This window comes from Eleutherodactylus coqui, chromosome 2 (genome assembly GCF_035609145.1).
Source record: "Eleutherodactylus coqui strain aEleCoq1 chromosome 2, aEleCoq1.hap1, whole genome shotgun sequence".
NCBI classification, from domain to species: domain Eukaryota; kingdom Metazoa; phylum Chordata; class Amphibia; order Anura; family Eleutherodactylidae; genus Eleutherodactylus; species Eleutherodactylus coqui.
Window position 1 is genome coordinate 236,291,425 of NC_089838.1, and position 18,147 is coordinate 236,309,571.

Genomic DNA, 18,147 nt, shown 5'->3' on the forward strand with positions numbered 1-18,147 from the left:
GTGTATAATTGTGCATTTTACACATGTACTGTATGTTTGTTTAGGTAAACTGAATCCCTGGGGTACAGCGAAGAGACCTTGAATAAATTAACTCCTGTGAGATCTGGAACATTCACTGGGGGATCAGTAATGCTTTGTTAGAAAAAGTGCACAGTAAGGACAGAGCTCCAGTTCCCAAGTACCAGTCACAGTGATTTCACTTGCAATGTGTATTCTGTACAGTAGAGGGGGCCTTTTTTAATTGACCAGCAATATCAAGATTGCAGAAAATGCCTATATGGCACAGAACAGAAAAGTGTTATTGTTAAAAAATATTGGATTATATATTGGATCCACCGCATTTTAAGGATTTCATTTTTTTTGCTATACGAAAAAACTTTTGGCATTCATAGTTGAATAGATTTTTTTTCACACTATGCAGTTGCATTATTAGTGGGTGTTTTCTGAGATTAACTTTCATTTTAGTTTAGGTAGCAGCTTGAAATCCAAAAAATAATAAGGCTTCTTTCCCTCGAGCGTATATTGGCCGTCATTTTCACAGCTGGCCGATATACGCTATGTTGGGAGAGATAAAACTGGTGAACGGGCGCACAAATCAAACATTTGTGCGCCTGTTCAGATGGCATGAGTCCGGCACATATACGCAGAGACTACCATTCCGTCGCCCCATTCACCTCCCTCCCCTGCACGGGCGGGGGCGGAGCTGAGTGCCGTCCCGTCCCCTCTCATTGATGGCTATAGATAAGGGGGGGGAAGAGGGCGTGAGTTTAGCTCCACCCACGGCCTGCCCCTTGTCCACAGCCAGCAATGGGAGGAGGTGAGATGGCACTTAGCTCCGCCCCCATCCTACCCCCTTCCATTGAGAGCCAGTGGGGAGGAGAGCATAGGTGAGCCTGCACGGAGAGAGGAAAGCAGAGGGAGGGAGTTTAGCAGCCACGCTGCTATACTCCCTCCCACCTTCTGCCATTGTCATGGGCTTCCATAGGAGCCCATGCAGCGGACGATGTATTCCGACCCAAAAGATAGTTCCAGGACTATCTTTTGGGCCCGACATAAAAACGCCCAGCGCTATATTGGCCAGCCAGCCGCTTTTACATCTCAGGAATACGGCCATATGATCTGATGCATTGGAATCCAATGCATCAAATCACAGCATATATCAGGCGGCCATGAAAACAGTGGCTGATATACGCTCGTGGGAAAGAGCCCTTACAATGTGAAAAAAGTATTCCCATATTGTTTTGTTTTTTTTACATTTTATAGGCAGTCAACTGAACACAGAAATATGTTGTTTGTTGCATTTATTGTACAGAATATTCTTGTTATAGGGACCCCAAATTTCTGTATATATGTGTTATGTCCCTAAAGTTTTTGTTCACTTTATGTCAGTTGCAGAGGTTGCACCTGGGCCTTGGTGCCTGAAGGGACTCAAAACCCCTATGTCACATAAGAGTACATCAGTATTATAACTGTTACCTGATATTTTAGAGGGGGCATGTTACAGATTTTGCATTTAAGCCCAAATACGTCAAGTCACTGAGTGAAGATGCGATACAACAGACAAGTACATTCTCTTTAGGCCGCCTGCACACGAGCGGGTTGGATGCCACATGTGGGATTCCCACAGCAGAGTTCGACCCGATTCCCAGCCGGTGACCCCAGCCACGTCGTTTGGCAGACAACGTGTTGTATAAATAAAGAAAACCATAGCAGTAGTTGTTTTGATGTTAACATTTATTATTAATAATATTTATTATCAATATTATAGATAAATATTACAAAAGTTATTCACTACTATAAAGAATTAATTCAATAGGTAACAGTAAACATTTGGTTTAAGAAGAGAAGGATCGGTATAAACCATTCTGAAGCGCACTGTCAATCTCTGTAATATCCTTTGACTTTTTCATTAATAAATAATACAAAAAACAGCAAAAATTTTGTTTTACGAATAGTCATTTTTTTTCCTACTAATAATGAGATCAGTTATAATTAGAGATGAGCGAACCTACTCGACCACGCCCCTTTTTTGCCCAAGCGCCTCGATTTTCGAGTACTTCCGTACTCGGGTGAAAAGATTCAGCGGGGGGTTGCAGTGGGGAGTGGAGGGGAGAGGGAGAGAGAGAGGGCTCCCCGCTGCTACCCCTCGCTCCACCACGCCTCCCCCTGCCCCCCGGCGCCCCCCGAATCTTTTCACCCGAGTACGGAAGTACTCGAAAATCGCGGTGCTCGATCGAGTAATTACTCGAAACGAGTATATTCGCTCATCTCTAGTTATAATAGAACAGTTCTGGGAAGTTAGCAAATGAAGATTTTCTTCACCAACAGTTTCCAAGCGGTTGTCCAGTTGTAAACCATTGATGACCTATTTTTAGGGCAAATCATGAATAATAGTAGATCGGAATGGAGCTATCTGCTTCCTGCCAAAATCAGCTCAGTGCACCGGTCCAGATAATAGCTGATCCGTGGGAGTCCTGGGTGACGGACCTCGTCCAATCTACTAATGATGACCTATTATGAGGAAAGGCTATCAATTGTTCACATCTGGACAACTCCTTTAAGCCTGATCCATCTTTTTAACCTTATCTACCATTTTATCTTTAAATGCTTTTATTACACTTTTGAATTACATGAATGAATTTAGTAGCGATAAATATTCTTTTTATATAAGTATCATGAGACATTTTACAGTTGGTAACATTTGATCATATTATTTTTCTACCCTAAGTGTAAAATATCTAACTCTGTGCAATCTGGCCGATCAGGAAACAGATACATAATGGCGTAAGGAGTAGAATGGCTGTAGACATGAGATAACTCATAGAAGATCCTGGTTCTCTAGATACTTCTTCTCTTTGGTAAAAACAGTACTTTTTACTAGAAGTAAAAACCTTCTTGTCCCCTGAGAATTAATGGACAGTGAGATGTGCCAGTGTCTATAGATATTACATTGCCACAGATAGGTATTTCTAGTTTACCTAGTATCTTGAGTGCATGAACCCTGGGTCCCATAAGAGGGTGGTGTTGGGCACCAACAAGTCAATCTACCTTGATTAGAGTATGTAAATACAGGGATAGTGTACCATACTGAATTTTTGCACTGGATTAAGGAAAGCTTAGTTACACCTTAGTAGTTAAAGGGGTTGTCTCGCGAAATCAAGTGGGGTTATACACTTCTGTATGGCCATATTAATGCACTTTGTAATGTACATCGTGCATTAAATATGAGCCATACAGAAGTTATTTACTTACCCACTCTGTTGCTGGCGTCCCCGTCTCCATGGCTCCGTCTAATTTCAGCATCTAATCGCCCGATTAGACGCGCTTGCGCAGAAGGGTCTTCTCCCTTCTGGTCGGTCCGGGCACGAGCGGCGTTCTGGCTCCGCCCCCTTCTACACATCATCGCGTAGCTCCGCCCCATCACGTATGCCGATCAGCCAATTAGGTGGCTGTAATCGGCAGTGGAACGCAAGACATCCACGGTGCACCATGGGAGAAGATCCGCGGTGCACCATGGGAGAAAACCGCGGTGCATCCCTGGGAAAGGACCGGCGGCCATCTTTGGAAGAAGTTTTATAAGTTGATGAAACGCTAGAATGGTGAGTAGAAACCTTCTTTAAGCCTTCTTTACACGTGTACATTGTAATGTTTGATTTAGAAGGGGGACTGGGCAGAAAAAAAAATGTCACTTTTGCCTCGGGACAACCCCTTTAACAGGTAATGGTATAATGGTAACAAATACTACTTTTGTTCCCTCATTTTTATATATTAGATTGAGCTGATGTTCGCTACGCGAACATAAAATGTTTCAAAAGTGGTGGTTGTGAATTTCTAAATCTGCTTGGTTAGGTGATTATTTAGAATGTCACTAAGGGCTACCCAGCTGCCAGACTGCTGCAACCGGAGTCTGGGACTCTGGACTAACAGATTAAAAGACTTTAGGGAAGTTCTGTTAGATCAGTCATTCAGAAAGTGACACTACAGCAGGGATACTGTATTTTGAAATATAAAAAAGGCCTATAGCTTTCTCTCTATTCGTCTGTCTTTCTCTCTGTCTCTCGCTCTCTCTTTCTGTCCCTATTTCTCTCTCTGGGTCTCTCTATCGCTCTCGTTCTGTCTATCGCTCTCTCTCTGTCATTCTTTCTGTCTATTGAAACAGAAATAGCGATAGACAGACAGAGAGCAATAGAGAGACTGACAAAAAAAGAGCAATAGAGAAACAGCTCTCTATTGCTCTTTTTTTGTCGGTCTCTCTATTGCTCTTTTTTTGTCAGTCTCTCTATTGCTCTTTCTGTTTCTCTATTGCTCTCTCTTTGACTCACTATCTCTCTCCTATCACTCTCTCGCTGTCTCTATCGCTTTCTCTGTGTTTCTATCGCTCTTTCACTCTGTCTCTATCGCTTTCTCTGTTTTTATCGCTCTCTCTCTCTCTCACTGTCTCTCTATCGCTCTTTCTGTCTCTATTGCTCTCTCACTCGGTCTCTCTATTGCTCTCTATCTCCATCGTTGTCTCTCCATCCCTCTTTCTCTCACTGTTTCTTTCTCTTGCTCTCACTCTATTGCTCTCTCTCTGTCTCTCTATTGCTCTTTCTCTCGCTGTCTCTCTCTATCTCTCGCTCTTGATTGGGCAGTGTATGGTGCAGCTTAGCAGTGTATGCTGTGTTGCTCAGCAACGCTTCACTCATTCCAGCGCATGCCTGACGCACAGCAGCTCATGCCCATAGACTTAACATTGTAACTTTCAACCCGCCTGACAGGTCCTTGAATGTATTAAACTCACATTTGATGATTTTATGGCACCGGTAAGCATGTGTGTCATCTAATGACACCAATATCATCCATAAAAGTTAAAGCAAAGGGGTCAAAGTGTGGTGCAAGAAAAAGCATGTAGGCTTATTTATATTAGATAAGCAGAGTTGGACACGTGACCTGAAAATTCACACTTTAAAATGACAAACAATTATGGTATTCAGGAATAATCAATGATCATCTACTTTAGCCAGGTTGGAGTGGCCCACAGGTGAATCCCCCGGTGGGCCCTGAGCCAGAAGGGGAGCCCTCAGACCCCTACATGAGCAGTGCATGGAAAAATACACTAAGTGCACTATAGTACATGCAGATAAGCAGCAAACAGTATCTCAGTCAGCCTATATATGTCCATATAATAAACCTGTTAGTTTATCTATTGAAATACATACAGCCTGCCTAAGAGGATATCTTGGTGCATTGGGAGACTAGCCGCAATTCTCGATCTTGATGTTGCCATTACATGTGGTCTCACCCTGTACAAAATATTTTCGATGCCAACTCTGGAGTCCACACCAGTTGGGTGAATGGGAATTTACTAATACCCACTCAACACATTCTTCATATACTTCACTCGAGACATAGTTGAACGCAAAGCACAGGCACCTTTCCATTAAAGTGCACATAGAATGCAGCAGCCAGGAACCTGCCAATGGGATAATTTAACATTTGTACAGTGGGCCTGCAAAATGAATTTTACTGGTAGGCTCGAGGCACCTCAGTCGGGCTCTGAGTCTAGCTAAGAAGTTATAATGGATATGCATCCAGTATGAGTCCAGACACCTATAACCAGATGATATATAGTCTAGATATATTAAGAACTGCATACAGAAGGTCCTAGCGTTCATCTTTTTACTATATTTCATACACAAATTAATTTAAGCATTTACGGATTGCAAAGGTCAGGAGGCTCATTTAGGCACCATTACAGCTATACGACGAGAGACAAACAGATAGATTTGGCCAGACAGTGACTATTCTGAAGACTGTAGACATTACCTAGTTTTAGGCTCAGCAAGCACAAGGTGGCCGTGAAGCTGGCTAGGAATCCCTACTGCTGTTGCACAGGTGGCACTCCACATGTTTGTCACTCACCGTACTCCTGCATTAGCACTTAAATAAAGATACTTTGGGTTTGCAATCTATAACTGAGCTTTGAATTGGATTTTACAAAGTGACTTTCTATAACGTCGAGTACCACCATATCTGACTGATATGCAGCATGCGTTCCAATACTGACTGAACAGATACGGAGTTCCAAGCTCATGAAATAGTGCCAGTGTATGAGAATTTGACTACTTTCCCAATTCTTTTCTAGGCCAATTATCTAAACAGCAAGATGGGGTCAAGAGGCCGCTATCCTGTAGTTACGGCAAATAACCAGCCTGTATAGTACATACTCATGGACGTCATGTCCTTCCTGAAGAAGTCTACTTGGTAACGTTAGCCCTTCATTTCACACTGTGTCTGTTTCTCTAGTTTTTCTTTTAAAGGGCAAGCAGTATCATAATTTGTAATGTCTTACAAAGATTGCTCTAAATGAGCAGTGCTGAGTATTGCAGCGGTATTACAACACATGCCGCTCATGTTGTTTATTTTTGTAACCAGTTTGGAGGGTCACAGCTTACAAATTGGCCCCAGCGGGGCACTAAATATCATCCTGATGGAATTGATGTTGTTACTAAGTAACCCTCTTAAGAAAGAACAAACACATACTTACATTAATAATCTCTTTTTATATAAAATAATCTAGCCGCAGTGTTAACACCCAGGTATGATGAATTCACAGTAACCAAAGCTTTCCAGTCGTTCCCCATCTCACAGTTTGATTCTCTTATTTTTAATATCTTCATAAATAGTTTGGGTCATGGGGACATATTTCTTTTCTCTCTCGTCCAGAAAATAGAGCGGGTCAGAAATATTAGCTGGATCGAACCCTTGTTTTACAAGCTCCACTTTGCGCTGTTTGAAGGTTCCTGTGATCTCTAGTTCTTTCTAAAAAAGACCAAAAAAACATATGATGAGAAAAGACGCTGCACATACGCAGTGTAATTGTGTACGCACTGTGTTTCAAACGCACCCCTAGTGAATAGAGCTCTTATGCGCGTAATGCGCGGTAGAATAGAACATGCTGCATTATTTTTTTTACGTGTGTATCATCAAAGTACTTTCATTGACGCCATTTACTGCGTATTTTCCGCGCGTACATTGCTCACTAGGGTGTGGACATTAGGGTGGCCCTTAGCTATAGGTAATTTTCCGAAAGTTAAACTTTTGCTGCTCCCATCCCCCAATCCAGTACCAATCAACAAAAAAATGGGCTGTGCAAAACTTCAGCTCAAATCGGACAACTGCTAGGCCTCCCTCAAACGCCTTGAGGTTGGAACGAAAGTATACGCTTTACGCAATTAATACCGTTCAAAAGCGGTATACACTTCTCTATTTTGACCATTTTCCCTTTTCTTTTTAGAGAAATATATGTGGACACATCCAGAAAACTCCAGCAATTGTTTAAAAACATGTTAAAACAAAAAAAAATGTTTTTCTGAAAATAGGTAAATAGAATACAATCATTGGCTTCAATAATGAATTATTTCTCTTTGTTGGCAAAGACTAAGGGTCCATTTACACGGGACGAATGTCGGGCGAACGATGTCAGACACTTGTCCCTGTGTGTCCTTGCTCCTGAGCTGTCATACGGGAACTAGTATTGCTGGCTTGCCCACAAAGCGGCCAGCAGGGAGGGGGGGGGGGGGGGGGTGACACAGTGCAGGAGATTTCTCTCCCCTCGTTCCCTGAACGGACGCTACTTAAACTGAACGATGAGCTCATTGTCCATCAGTTATGCAGCAGCATTGATCAGTGTAAATAGCAGCTGTTCAATAATGAAAGGCCGCTGTATTAAGTGAATGGAGAGGGGCGGGGGAGAGCGTCGGGCATCGTTTGCCGACATTTGTCCCATGTAAAAGGGCCTTAAGCCCGCCTGCACATGGCTGGATGGCCTGGTCGTCGCGCCGGTACACATGTGCAGTACAGATTATGACTTCAATGGAAGCCATCCGCACTGAAATAGAACATGCTGCATTTTTTCCACCATTAGTGGTAAAGCGCAATTAATTTTCACTCACGGACATGGAAAAGCGATTTTCAATAGCATGTTTATGGGCAACATTTGCTACGGAATCCAGAAGCGGACGCCTGCCCGGATTCCCCAATGCAAATACGCCGTGTGCATTGGGCCAAATATCTGTGCTTGTCTGGCATAGATATTTAATGGTGAAGATGTGACACATAGACTCCCTCACCAAGCCTGAAAATGGGGGTGCCCATTCGCTGGACCCCTACCGCACATTCATGAAATATCATATGGATATGCCATATCTGTTTAATAGAAAAAAATGTGTTCACCGTTTTTTTAAATAGTTTCTAAGAGAAGATTTAGTAGCAGTTGGGTATTTTTTAGTCTTCAGCAATGATTTGTAAAACAAAATGTTGGACAGCGCCGCCCCTCCCACTTCATGAATAATTCACTGCACTTAATGAGCTTTACCTCATTAAGTGCAGTGATAAAACCCAATAACATTCCCTATGTATAACACAGACCAAAAGGTGCACAGCGTTATACATAGGGAACCATGTTAAAAGTAACGCCGCCATTCATAGCGACGTTACTTTTAACACAGGAAAAGTCCTGCATGCAAAGTTATTGTGCAATATGCAAATCGCATAACAGAATTCACACATAACATAACTCTATGTTAAGTCAATTGTAGAGCCGGCTTTACTTAGCAATAGCAATTCTAATCAAATTAATAAAACCTCTTATTAATTTTCATTACTAGTGCTTAGTGATTCTAAATAAAATAACTAAAAAAAAAATTAGAGCAGGTCTGAAAAAATGAATTTCTTGGTGAACATTTCAAAACTTCATGGTCGATGAGGGTCACCTCGCAGTTGTCTGATTGAGCTAAAATTTTGCATAGATCGTTTTTTGTTGATTTAAACGAGAAAGGGAGTTGGGAGCGAAACTTTTATAAAGTTGAAAAAGAAGGACCACCTAAGTGCTCGCGTAAGAGCTGGGGAGAGAGAGGTCGGTATGCAGCCTCCAGCAGAGATCTGGCATGAAATCCTGGGCAAAAAAAGGCCTACATGCAGAACTTTTGTGTCCAATTTAATGCAGGACAGGATGATAGTAATGGAACATTTGGCCAGCGGATTCCATCTTCCTGCTCTCATCACAGGGAAGCAAAATGGAATCCCCAACACAGATGTGAACAGAACCTTAACTGGCACTGCTCATGTAGACATATGGAAAGGGACCAAGCGTAAAAACAGTCATCATCCAAGCAAGAGAATAAGGGATTGGATAAGGCATGACCCATACCAGTGGCATAATTGGCATTACAGAATACCAGTTTAGACAGATAAAGGTCTTTACTTAGGAAGCCATTAATACAACCATGTATGATACCACCACAAATGAGTGAAGTAATCTATTGGACACCATACCTGAATGCGGATGAAGCGCGGCCTTGCATAGTTTGGAAGAAAGTCTCGGACATGAGCATATAATTTTCTACCATCAAAAATCTCATACTCTCTCAATTTAAAACTGGCCATTCCTATTCTGCCTTCATGATCTGTTAAGGAAAGCAGATTATTCAGACAATTAAATGTAAACTACTGACGGTGTTAAAATATGATGCCTACACAGTGAGGTTCATTCACCAGTACTACCTATATGAAAACTACATAGAAAATATACTCCAGTGATATGAAGATGCTGCTCTCTTGTAAATGTAAGCTGTGATACATCAGTATAAGTGCAGTTACTCTACAATTGTGGACTATGGGGCAACAATTTCTTTCCCAGAAAGCATCATTGATTATAAGTAGTTTCTACAGCACTACAAGAGGTTCCCCTTACAGCTCAGAGATAATGTGTTCACTTCCTCCATTTACACTTTCGAAATTAAACAAGTTTAGACTTAAAGTCTTATTTATGTAAAATGTTTTCCCTTTAACTATTAGTTGAAAACATCACAGCAATAAGCAGCAGTATGTAAAGTATTCCGAGGGTATAGCTGACCTCTAGTGGATATGTACATTAAGCACAATATATATTTACAGTATATACCGTATATACCGGCGTATAAGGCGACGGGGCGTATAAGACGACCCCCCAACTGTCACCTTATACGCCGGTATACAGTGGAGAAAAAAAAAAAAATTTATTACTCACCTCCCACGGCGTTCTGTCGCGCTCCGGCAGGATGTCGCTCGCTCCGGCAGGCTGTCGCTCGCTCCGGCAGGCTGTCGCTCGCTCCTCGTCCCCGCCGCAGCATAGCTTTCTGAATGCGGGGCTTGAAATCCCCGCTTCCAGAAAGCTAGAACACACCCCGGCAGCCATGACATCATTGAATGGCTGTGATTGGCTAAAGCGCACGTGGCTTCAGCCAATCACACTATTCAATGACATCATTGAATGGGTGTGATTGCTAACACGTGCGCCTTCAGCCAATCACAGCCATTCAATGATGTCATGGCTGCCGGCGTGTGTACTAGCTTTCTGGAAGCGGGGATTTCAAGCCCCGCATTCAGAAAGCTATGCTGCGGCGGGGACGAGGAGCGAGCGACATCCTGCCGGAGCGCGACAGAACGCCGTGGGAGGTGAGTAATAAATTTTTTTTTTTTACACTTTTTTTTTTTTTTGTATTACCGGCGCATAAGACGACCCCCGACTGCAGAGCAGATTTTTCGGGGTTCAAAAGTCGTCTTATACGCCGGTATATACGGTAATATGGACAGACAGACAGACAGACAGACAAACATTCTACATGGCCAAAGTATGCTATGTAGACAACCATCAGATATATACTGTTTGTGCTTGTTGGGAAGCATTCACAAAATATTGTTTAGGCCATAGGCACAACTGCGCTTGGGGGTACAAAGTGTAGTTGCGCCTGAATGAGGGGAACCCTTCGTCGGCAGTTCAAACTCCACACCAGAGCACAAGAGTTTGAAAATTACCACGGAAAGATAAATGAAGTTTAAGTACGTGGGGGGAAGGTAGAGCAGGTCCTATCTTTACTGGCCGTACAAATCACAGATGAAAAAAAAAGTCGTGGTGAAAACGAAGTCACTGAAATCCCACAGAGATCAGTGGTTTGGTTTTGTGCCGTTATACGGCTGTGCTTATCACATGAGTATAAGGGGACAACAGTATGCTTGTCTGAATCCGCCATTACTGCGCTATGTGATTACGGCAGCGGTTTCTGTCACAGATACTGAACGTAGCGCTGTGATGGAACCCCCAAATGGAACCATTCACTGTCATTAGTGAAACGGACACCACTTTGTTTTGATGTAAAAACGCATTGCCATCCACGGGGATATTGCATGTTGGCAAGTGCAATATCTGTCTGTGATTCATAGCCCGATATCGCACCCTCTGTGAAGTTAGCCTAAGTGTTTTGATGCAGTGAACTTTTCTTCTGGCAATAAAAGCTGTGTGCAGATGTTTGCTGAAAATCGCATGCCAAGTGTTTGACAGTCCTATTGGAAAAAATGGATGATGCGTTCTGAGCGACACGAAAAAAATAGGACATGCAGTGATTTTTATTAAGAAAAAAAAAATAAATCTCATGTGCATGACTCCATTCAAAAGAATAGATTACATACTCACACGAGTTCTGTGCATCTTGTAACGCACAAAACTCACGCGAGATTCACACTCGTGTGCATGTAGCCTTAAGGTAGCTTCACACATGTCATAATCACTAAGGGCTTTCTACAGCAGAAAACCCACAGGATAATTGTTAGGTTAACTTGCAAATACAGGTGCGCAGTGCAGACTGGCAATTAGTGCTAAACTGTCTGCACCAGTGGCAGCTACTAGTCCATGTGCAGTAGGCCGGTGACACAACAGCATATTCCAGTGACATGTATGCATCACTCACCCGGATAAGTGTCCCAACCTGACCGCAGGTATCCTGATCCAAACTTTTAGGATTCCAATGCACAAACGTTATAGGAATCTATGATGCTAGGAGTTCGAGTCAGCAGACCTGCGATCAGACGTCTGTATTACTGGTGCATAAATGCAGCCTGAATACATTCATCTGTCACTGGCCTTAGGGGGCTATTACAGGAGCATCTTTTCCCTGCCAAAATTCAGGTGGAGCTACAATGATTGCCGACACCTGGACTTGTCAGTAAAATCACTATGACGAGTTCAGGCGCTGGTTATAAGCAGCGTTTCGCAGGGGAGAGATACTGCCATGTAATAGTAGCCTTAGCAGCCGCTGCCGTTGCTCGCGGTTTACCCTTGAATACCAGGCTGCACCTTGACTTGCAACTGCAGGCAAGCAATAAGCAGTAAATCACAAGTGTTAGCTACTGTTTGAAAGCGCTACGGAATAAGTTGGTGTCCGTATTGGAGAGGGGCCTGTCCTTTGTCCTGGCGAGCCGCTTCAATAGGTTCACTTGGACGAAGGACATGGCCCTCTTCTTGCGGAAATTAAGGTGGAAGTAGTTCTATGCTGTCCAGAACCAGGCCTTGACAAAAGGAATTACGTCTGGATCTTAGTGATTTACCAGGCCTTTGTGATCTTGAGTCACTGGAATCAGAAGGTCAAAGGGCGGAGGGAGAAGTTCCCTTCACTGAACTTCAGAACTCAAGCATTAAAAATTCTCCACTTTCCATGTCCAAATTTATATGGGCATCCAAACCAGCCAGAGTATCCCGCAACACCCTGACGAGAACAAAAAAAGAAGGTGGGATGGGTCTACCGAACCTCCCCAGATACTATCAGGCGGTCCAACTAGCACGTATAATAGACTGGCACAGACACAGAGAAGCCAAACAGTGGGTTGAACTAGAGCAGACGGCAACACCGGTACCCCTGGTAGTACTCCCATGGATTAAAAACCAGGCCACAACAGAGCTAACAAATCACCCAACCATCGGCCCCACACTGACAAGCTTAACAAAGATCACAGAGGAAGCAGGAGTATCCCCTAGACCCTCCCCCATGTACCCGATATTAGGCAACCCGGACTTCCCACCGGGCAATGAGAGTAAAATATACCAAGAAAGGCTCACGAGAGGGAAATTCAGGGCGAGCCATTTCCTCAGAGAGGGACAGTGGTGGACAAGTGGGGACCCGGAGGAAGAGATGGACCAACCCAGGCTCACATTCTGGCAAAATATCCAGCTAAGGCATTTCCTCCGATCCCTCCCTCACCCAAATCTATACTCACGCCCCAAGACACAATTCGAGATAGCATGTAGCGAAGAAGGCACATCCAGGCACACACTATCCAGGATGTACAACATCATTACCACACAAGAGGAGAACTCGCCCCCAAGATATATACAGCAATGGGAGAAAGACCTTAACATAACGTTTACCCCAGAGGAAAGGGAGAGAATATTCACACTAACGCACACAACCTCCATATCAAGTCAGATACAGGAATCAGGATATGAGATCCTATCGCGCTGGTACAGGGTGCCCTCCCGACTACATAAGATGTTCCCATCGGTCTCCCCATTATGCTGGAGATGCGGATCAGAACAGGGGACATTGCTACATATCCTCTGGGACTGTCCAGTGCTGACGAGCTTTTGGTCGGAGGTGTGGAGAATCACATCTAAGTTCACCACATATACCCTAAACAAAACCCCAGCTCTCTTCCTCCTGCATCACTGCGACGTACCTATCTCCTCATATAAGAAGTCAGTGGTCCGCCACCTGATTAATGCGGCGAGATCCTGTGTCCCCAGACTATGGAGACGGTCGGAACCCCCTAGTACAGGGATGTGGTTAAACGCGGTAAACTGGATAATGGAGATGGAGGACCTCACGGCCACACTGAGAGGTACGCAAGACAATTTCAGGAAGACCTGGTATCACTGGATGGAATTCCAGAACACAGATGAGTACGCCCAACTTTGAGACCTTACTCAGACATAAGTGGTACCCCACCTGACCCCCCCCCTTCCCCCCCAACCTTTCCGCCCTATTTTTCCTTTTCTAATAAATGCAAGTTTATTTTTAGAAGTTACATACAGCGCAGCATAGTAGAATGTTATCACAAGTTATTACAGTAATATCTGTTAAAGTTATATAAGTATTTTGTACCCAGAAGGACCCTCCTGACAGATTGTTTTTTCTTATATGGTAACCAAAATGAAAATGAAAATGTTAAATAAAGAATTAAAAAAAAAAAAAAATTCTCCACTTTCAGTCTCGCCCTATATTGATATGTTTGAAAAGATCATGTTCAATGAAATTAGAAACCTGTCGGTGCCCCTGTGAACAAAAAACAAACAATCTTACCCCTAGTGAACTATTGTTATTAAAGGAACTAGAAGAGAATAAGAACCTTGTTATAAAATCCTCCGAAAAGGTGGGAAACACTGTGGTTATGGACAGGGAGAACTAGATCACGATGCGCATGCGCCTCCTTGAGGACAAGGATACATATTGTGTGCTTCTATCAGACCCGATGGAAATTTTTGGTAACAATTTAATATCTCTTTTACTGAAAGCTAAGGAGGTACGATGCATAAACGTCAAAGAGTCTGAGTTCTTGATGCCTCCTCATCCAAAAATAGCTACGTTTTACTGCCTCCCTAAGGTCCATAAGGGCTTGGACGCATTAAACGGTAGACCTATTGTGTCGGGGGTGGACTGTCTCACACAGAACGCGAGGATCTATATTGATACTATCCTGCACCCGTTTGTGTCTGCACTCCCATCATATGTTCGTGACACAACAGACGAGTTACGCCAAATTGATGGGGTGCATGTCGATCCACATGTTCTCCTCGTTAGCCTTGCCATTGAGTCTTGATAAAGATCCATCCCACACGATAGAGCTCTTGAGGCAGTAAGCTTCTTAAGCAAAGAGGACATCTGTATGATACACACAACCAATTTACCACCGATCTGCTGTCCTTCATACTCACACGAAACTATTTTATGTTTGATGGTCGTCTCTTCCACCAGCTCAGAGGCGTAGCAATGGGGAGTCCCTGTGCCCCATCCTATGCTAACCTATTCCTGGGCTGGTGGGAGGGACGATTCGAGTTCACAGAAGCCAACATTAGGTGGACGGAGAACATTTGAATCTGGCTCCGTTACATTGATGACGTCCTTTTGCTGTGGTCAGGCTCATGGGAGAACTTCGACGAATTAATTCTACATCTCAATTGTAATATGATTAATCTGAAAGTTACATCTGAAATACAAGATTCATCCATTTCGTTCTTGGATAGTTGCATTAGCAAAACCGCAGATGGTACACTTTCGACAACCCTGTTCCGAAAACCGACAGCCACCAATAGCCCTCTCTCCTGGGAGAGTTATCACCCTGTTCCCCTCAAAAGGGGGATATCTAAAGGCCAGTTTTTACGGCTGAGGAGAAACTGCTCCAAGAGAGAGGATTTTAGGTCAGAGGGCTCTAAACTATGCGATCGATTCTCCCAGCGAGGATACCCCATAATTGTCATTACCGAGGCATTTGTTAATGCCGACCAGCAAAGGAAATCTGATCTGTTAGTGCCATGCCAAAAAGAGCCGGACAATACTATGAGAATTATTGTCAATTTTGATAGCGGGGTAGCGCAAATTAGATTAGAACACTCCTTATCTTGTCCATATACCTAAAAAGAAGAGGTAAATCTTCATCAACCAATTCTAAGGATATGATCGATTGTCCTAGGAGTCACCATTTCCAGTGCCCCCATCAAAATCACTCCTACCTTAAGTCTATATTATCCTACTGGGCACTATTTCCAGAGATAGGAGCCTCTTGTTGTCGTCTAGAGCCAGCTATTGATACTGTTTAGATATACCGCTCTCTTTTGATAATAGTTGAGAGTTCTAGAGCCTTGTTGTATATTGTACTCCCTTTATTTCTTTATTACCCGCTTTGTTCATTAAGAAAACTGGGAGATACTGGCCAGTATCTTAGCAACATCGACGCTCCCTCGATAATTGGCTGCAACTCAGGTAGCTGGACACCGAGTGTGATGACGTATAGATGCTAGGTTCCAACGCAACGTGACGCGTGTCTCTGCCCTGATTGACTATGCACTGGAGGCTCATCTCGCTGTGGGATGATGTGGCGGGACAACCAGGCATCAGTTTGACGCATCAGAGCAATATCTCAGCCTACAGTACAACAGAAATTGCCAGCTACTACGGAGGTTCCTGAATGATTGGCTATATTTAGAGAAGATCGGATAGATGCCCAGCACTGGACCTAAAGGGAGTAGGTTATTTTACTATATGCAAGTTTCAAAGGCCAGTAACCAAGTAAAAAACATGCACCTATGTATTATATCCACGTTGTGCAACCTTGGTATGGGCGGATCTTTGTGGCAAGTATACCTGGATTGGTCAAATTAGGCTACACACCCCCAATAGGCGGGTGCAATCTAGAGCTATATAAGAACAGATGCTTCAGTGTGCAGTCATTCATCCCCAGTCTACCTTTAAGCCTGGAGATGCTGTTTGTTATTTTTGTGTCCTTTATGGGGGAGATTACAGGCTAGGGATTATTTTCTCCCGTACCTTAGGCTCTGGTGTATCCAGCCATGGTTATTGCACCATCCCCATATGTTATTTGACCATTTGTAGATTTTGAATGGTTTTCTAGGAGGAATTTTATTACGCCTTCAAATGCTTGACTTGTAGAGTCAGTGGTTCCTGATCAGGTTATGAGACCATAGCCGAAACACGTTGAACCTCGAACCGTTATTGTTAGTGAACTGTCATTTTTAGACACATTCACTTTAATTTTTTTACTCGATAGAAAATCATCCTTAAATCTTCAAGTGAGAACATCCATGTTCTCTTGGTTTTTGTGCATCAATCTAATATCCCCTGTGTCATCGTATTTTTGGCTAAGGATGGCTATTTAGCCTAGGATTGATGTATCGCGTATATAAACGCTGACCTATCCGGTGGGCGTTTCTGTATTGTGTGTGTCTGTTTGTTTTGGCCTAGGGCTATTTTAATACATTTATTAAAAGTTATATTTTAGGAAGAAATTAGTTTTGCAGTTACGTGCTATACAAATAAAGATTATTATTCTTAATAATGGTCATGTACTAACATTAGAGATGAGCAAGCGTACTCGCTAAGGCAAACTACTCGAGCGAGTAGTGTCTTATGCAAGTACCTGCCCGCTCGTCTCAAAAGATTCGGGTACCGGCGGGGAAGAGCGGTGAGTTGCAGGAGTGAGCAGGGGGAAGCTGGGGGGAGAGAGTGAGAGATCTCCCCCCCGTTCCTCCCCGCTCTCCCCCGCCGGCACCCGAATCTTTTGAGATGAGCGGGCAGGTACTCGCATAAGGCACTACTCGCTCAAGTAGTTTACCTTAGCGATTACACTCGCTTATCTCTAACTAATATCCTTAGAATGGGTGGTCTCACACTATGTATTTTTAGCGTGTATATTAATTGATAGCTCAGTGGGTGTTTTGACCATGCAGACATGATTTTCAAGGCTAGACATACATAGTAGCGATAGAAGTGTCTCTTAATGAACTTTTTAATGTAACTTTATAATGTATCCATAGCCTTTGTGCGAGGTGCTACAAAATGAACTAAGAATTCTATTGTCACAGGATGGCTTTCTTTATATTTGGAAGAAACACACTGTACATATCCCATTTCTGATATACTGACTAGCTTAAGTCACTGGAATCAAGTATAAAACAGGTGGAACCAGATGTCTAACAAGTAGTTTGCCGGCAGGGCCTTTTACTTGCAGTATACAGTACAAGCTTGATCTATCACCGCAAATCCCCGGCAGACGATTGAGAAAGTCATATCATATTCTAGTTGGTATACTAGTCAACACTACAGACAAAGGTGTGATCTATTTACGCTGTGTTTATACTGTTCGTCGGCATGGGAAATACATCCCCTGCTAATTATATGATTAACTTAAGCACTGTGTAAAGAAAGTGATTACCACAGTTTACTGCTGTCATTTCAGCTTACCGTAATATAAAACTGCTGCTTTTACAATTACAAGCTTAATGCTTAAAACGGGGGAAATATAATGCTATTCATTTGTAATGTGTAATCAAATAGAATTTTAGGGCCCCTTAAGCAGTGCCAAGTTCTAATAGGAAGGGAGACGGACAGAGCAAGCATGTATCAGATCTCATTTAAAGGGAATCTGTCAGCACCTTTGAGCCCTTTAAACTTCACTATGGGGCTCAAGGGTGAGGGAACGGGGAGGGGAGTTGTGTTTTATACTCACCAGGTTCCCTCTTCTAGTGTTCTGCTCCCAAGAAATCATCACACACAGCATGATTTT

At 43.2% G+C, this 18,147-nt stretch overlaps 1 protein-coding gene across 1 annotated transcript in view; it reads right to left on the bottom strand.

Annotated features, from left to right (window-relative positions):
• Nucleotides 1-4,274: 4,274 nt before the first annotated feature.
• Nucleotides 4,275-18,147, bottom strand: part of SLC27A2 (solute carrier family 27 member 2) — a 63,183-nt gene continuing 49,310 nt past the window's right edge. The window contains exons 9-10 of the mRNA XM_066592659.1: nucleotides 9,316-9,446; nucleotides 4,275-6,801 (exon numbers count right to left, since the gene is read on the bottom strand). Coding sequence (XP_066448756.1) covers nucleotides 6,625-6,801; nucleotides 9,316-9,446 — 308 coding nt within the window. The 3' untranslated portion in view covers nucleotides 4,275-6,624. The remainder of the gene's footprint in view (nucleotides 6,802-9,315; nucleotides 9,447-18,147) is intronic.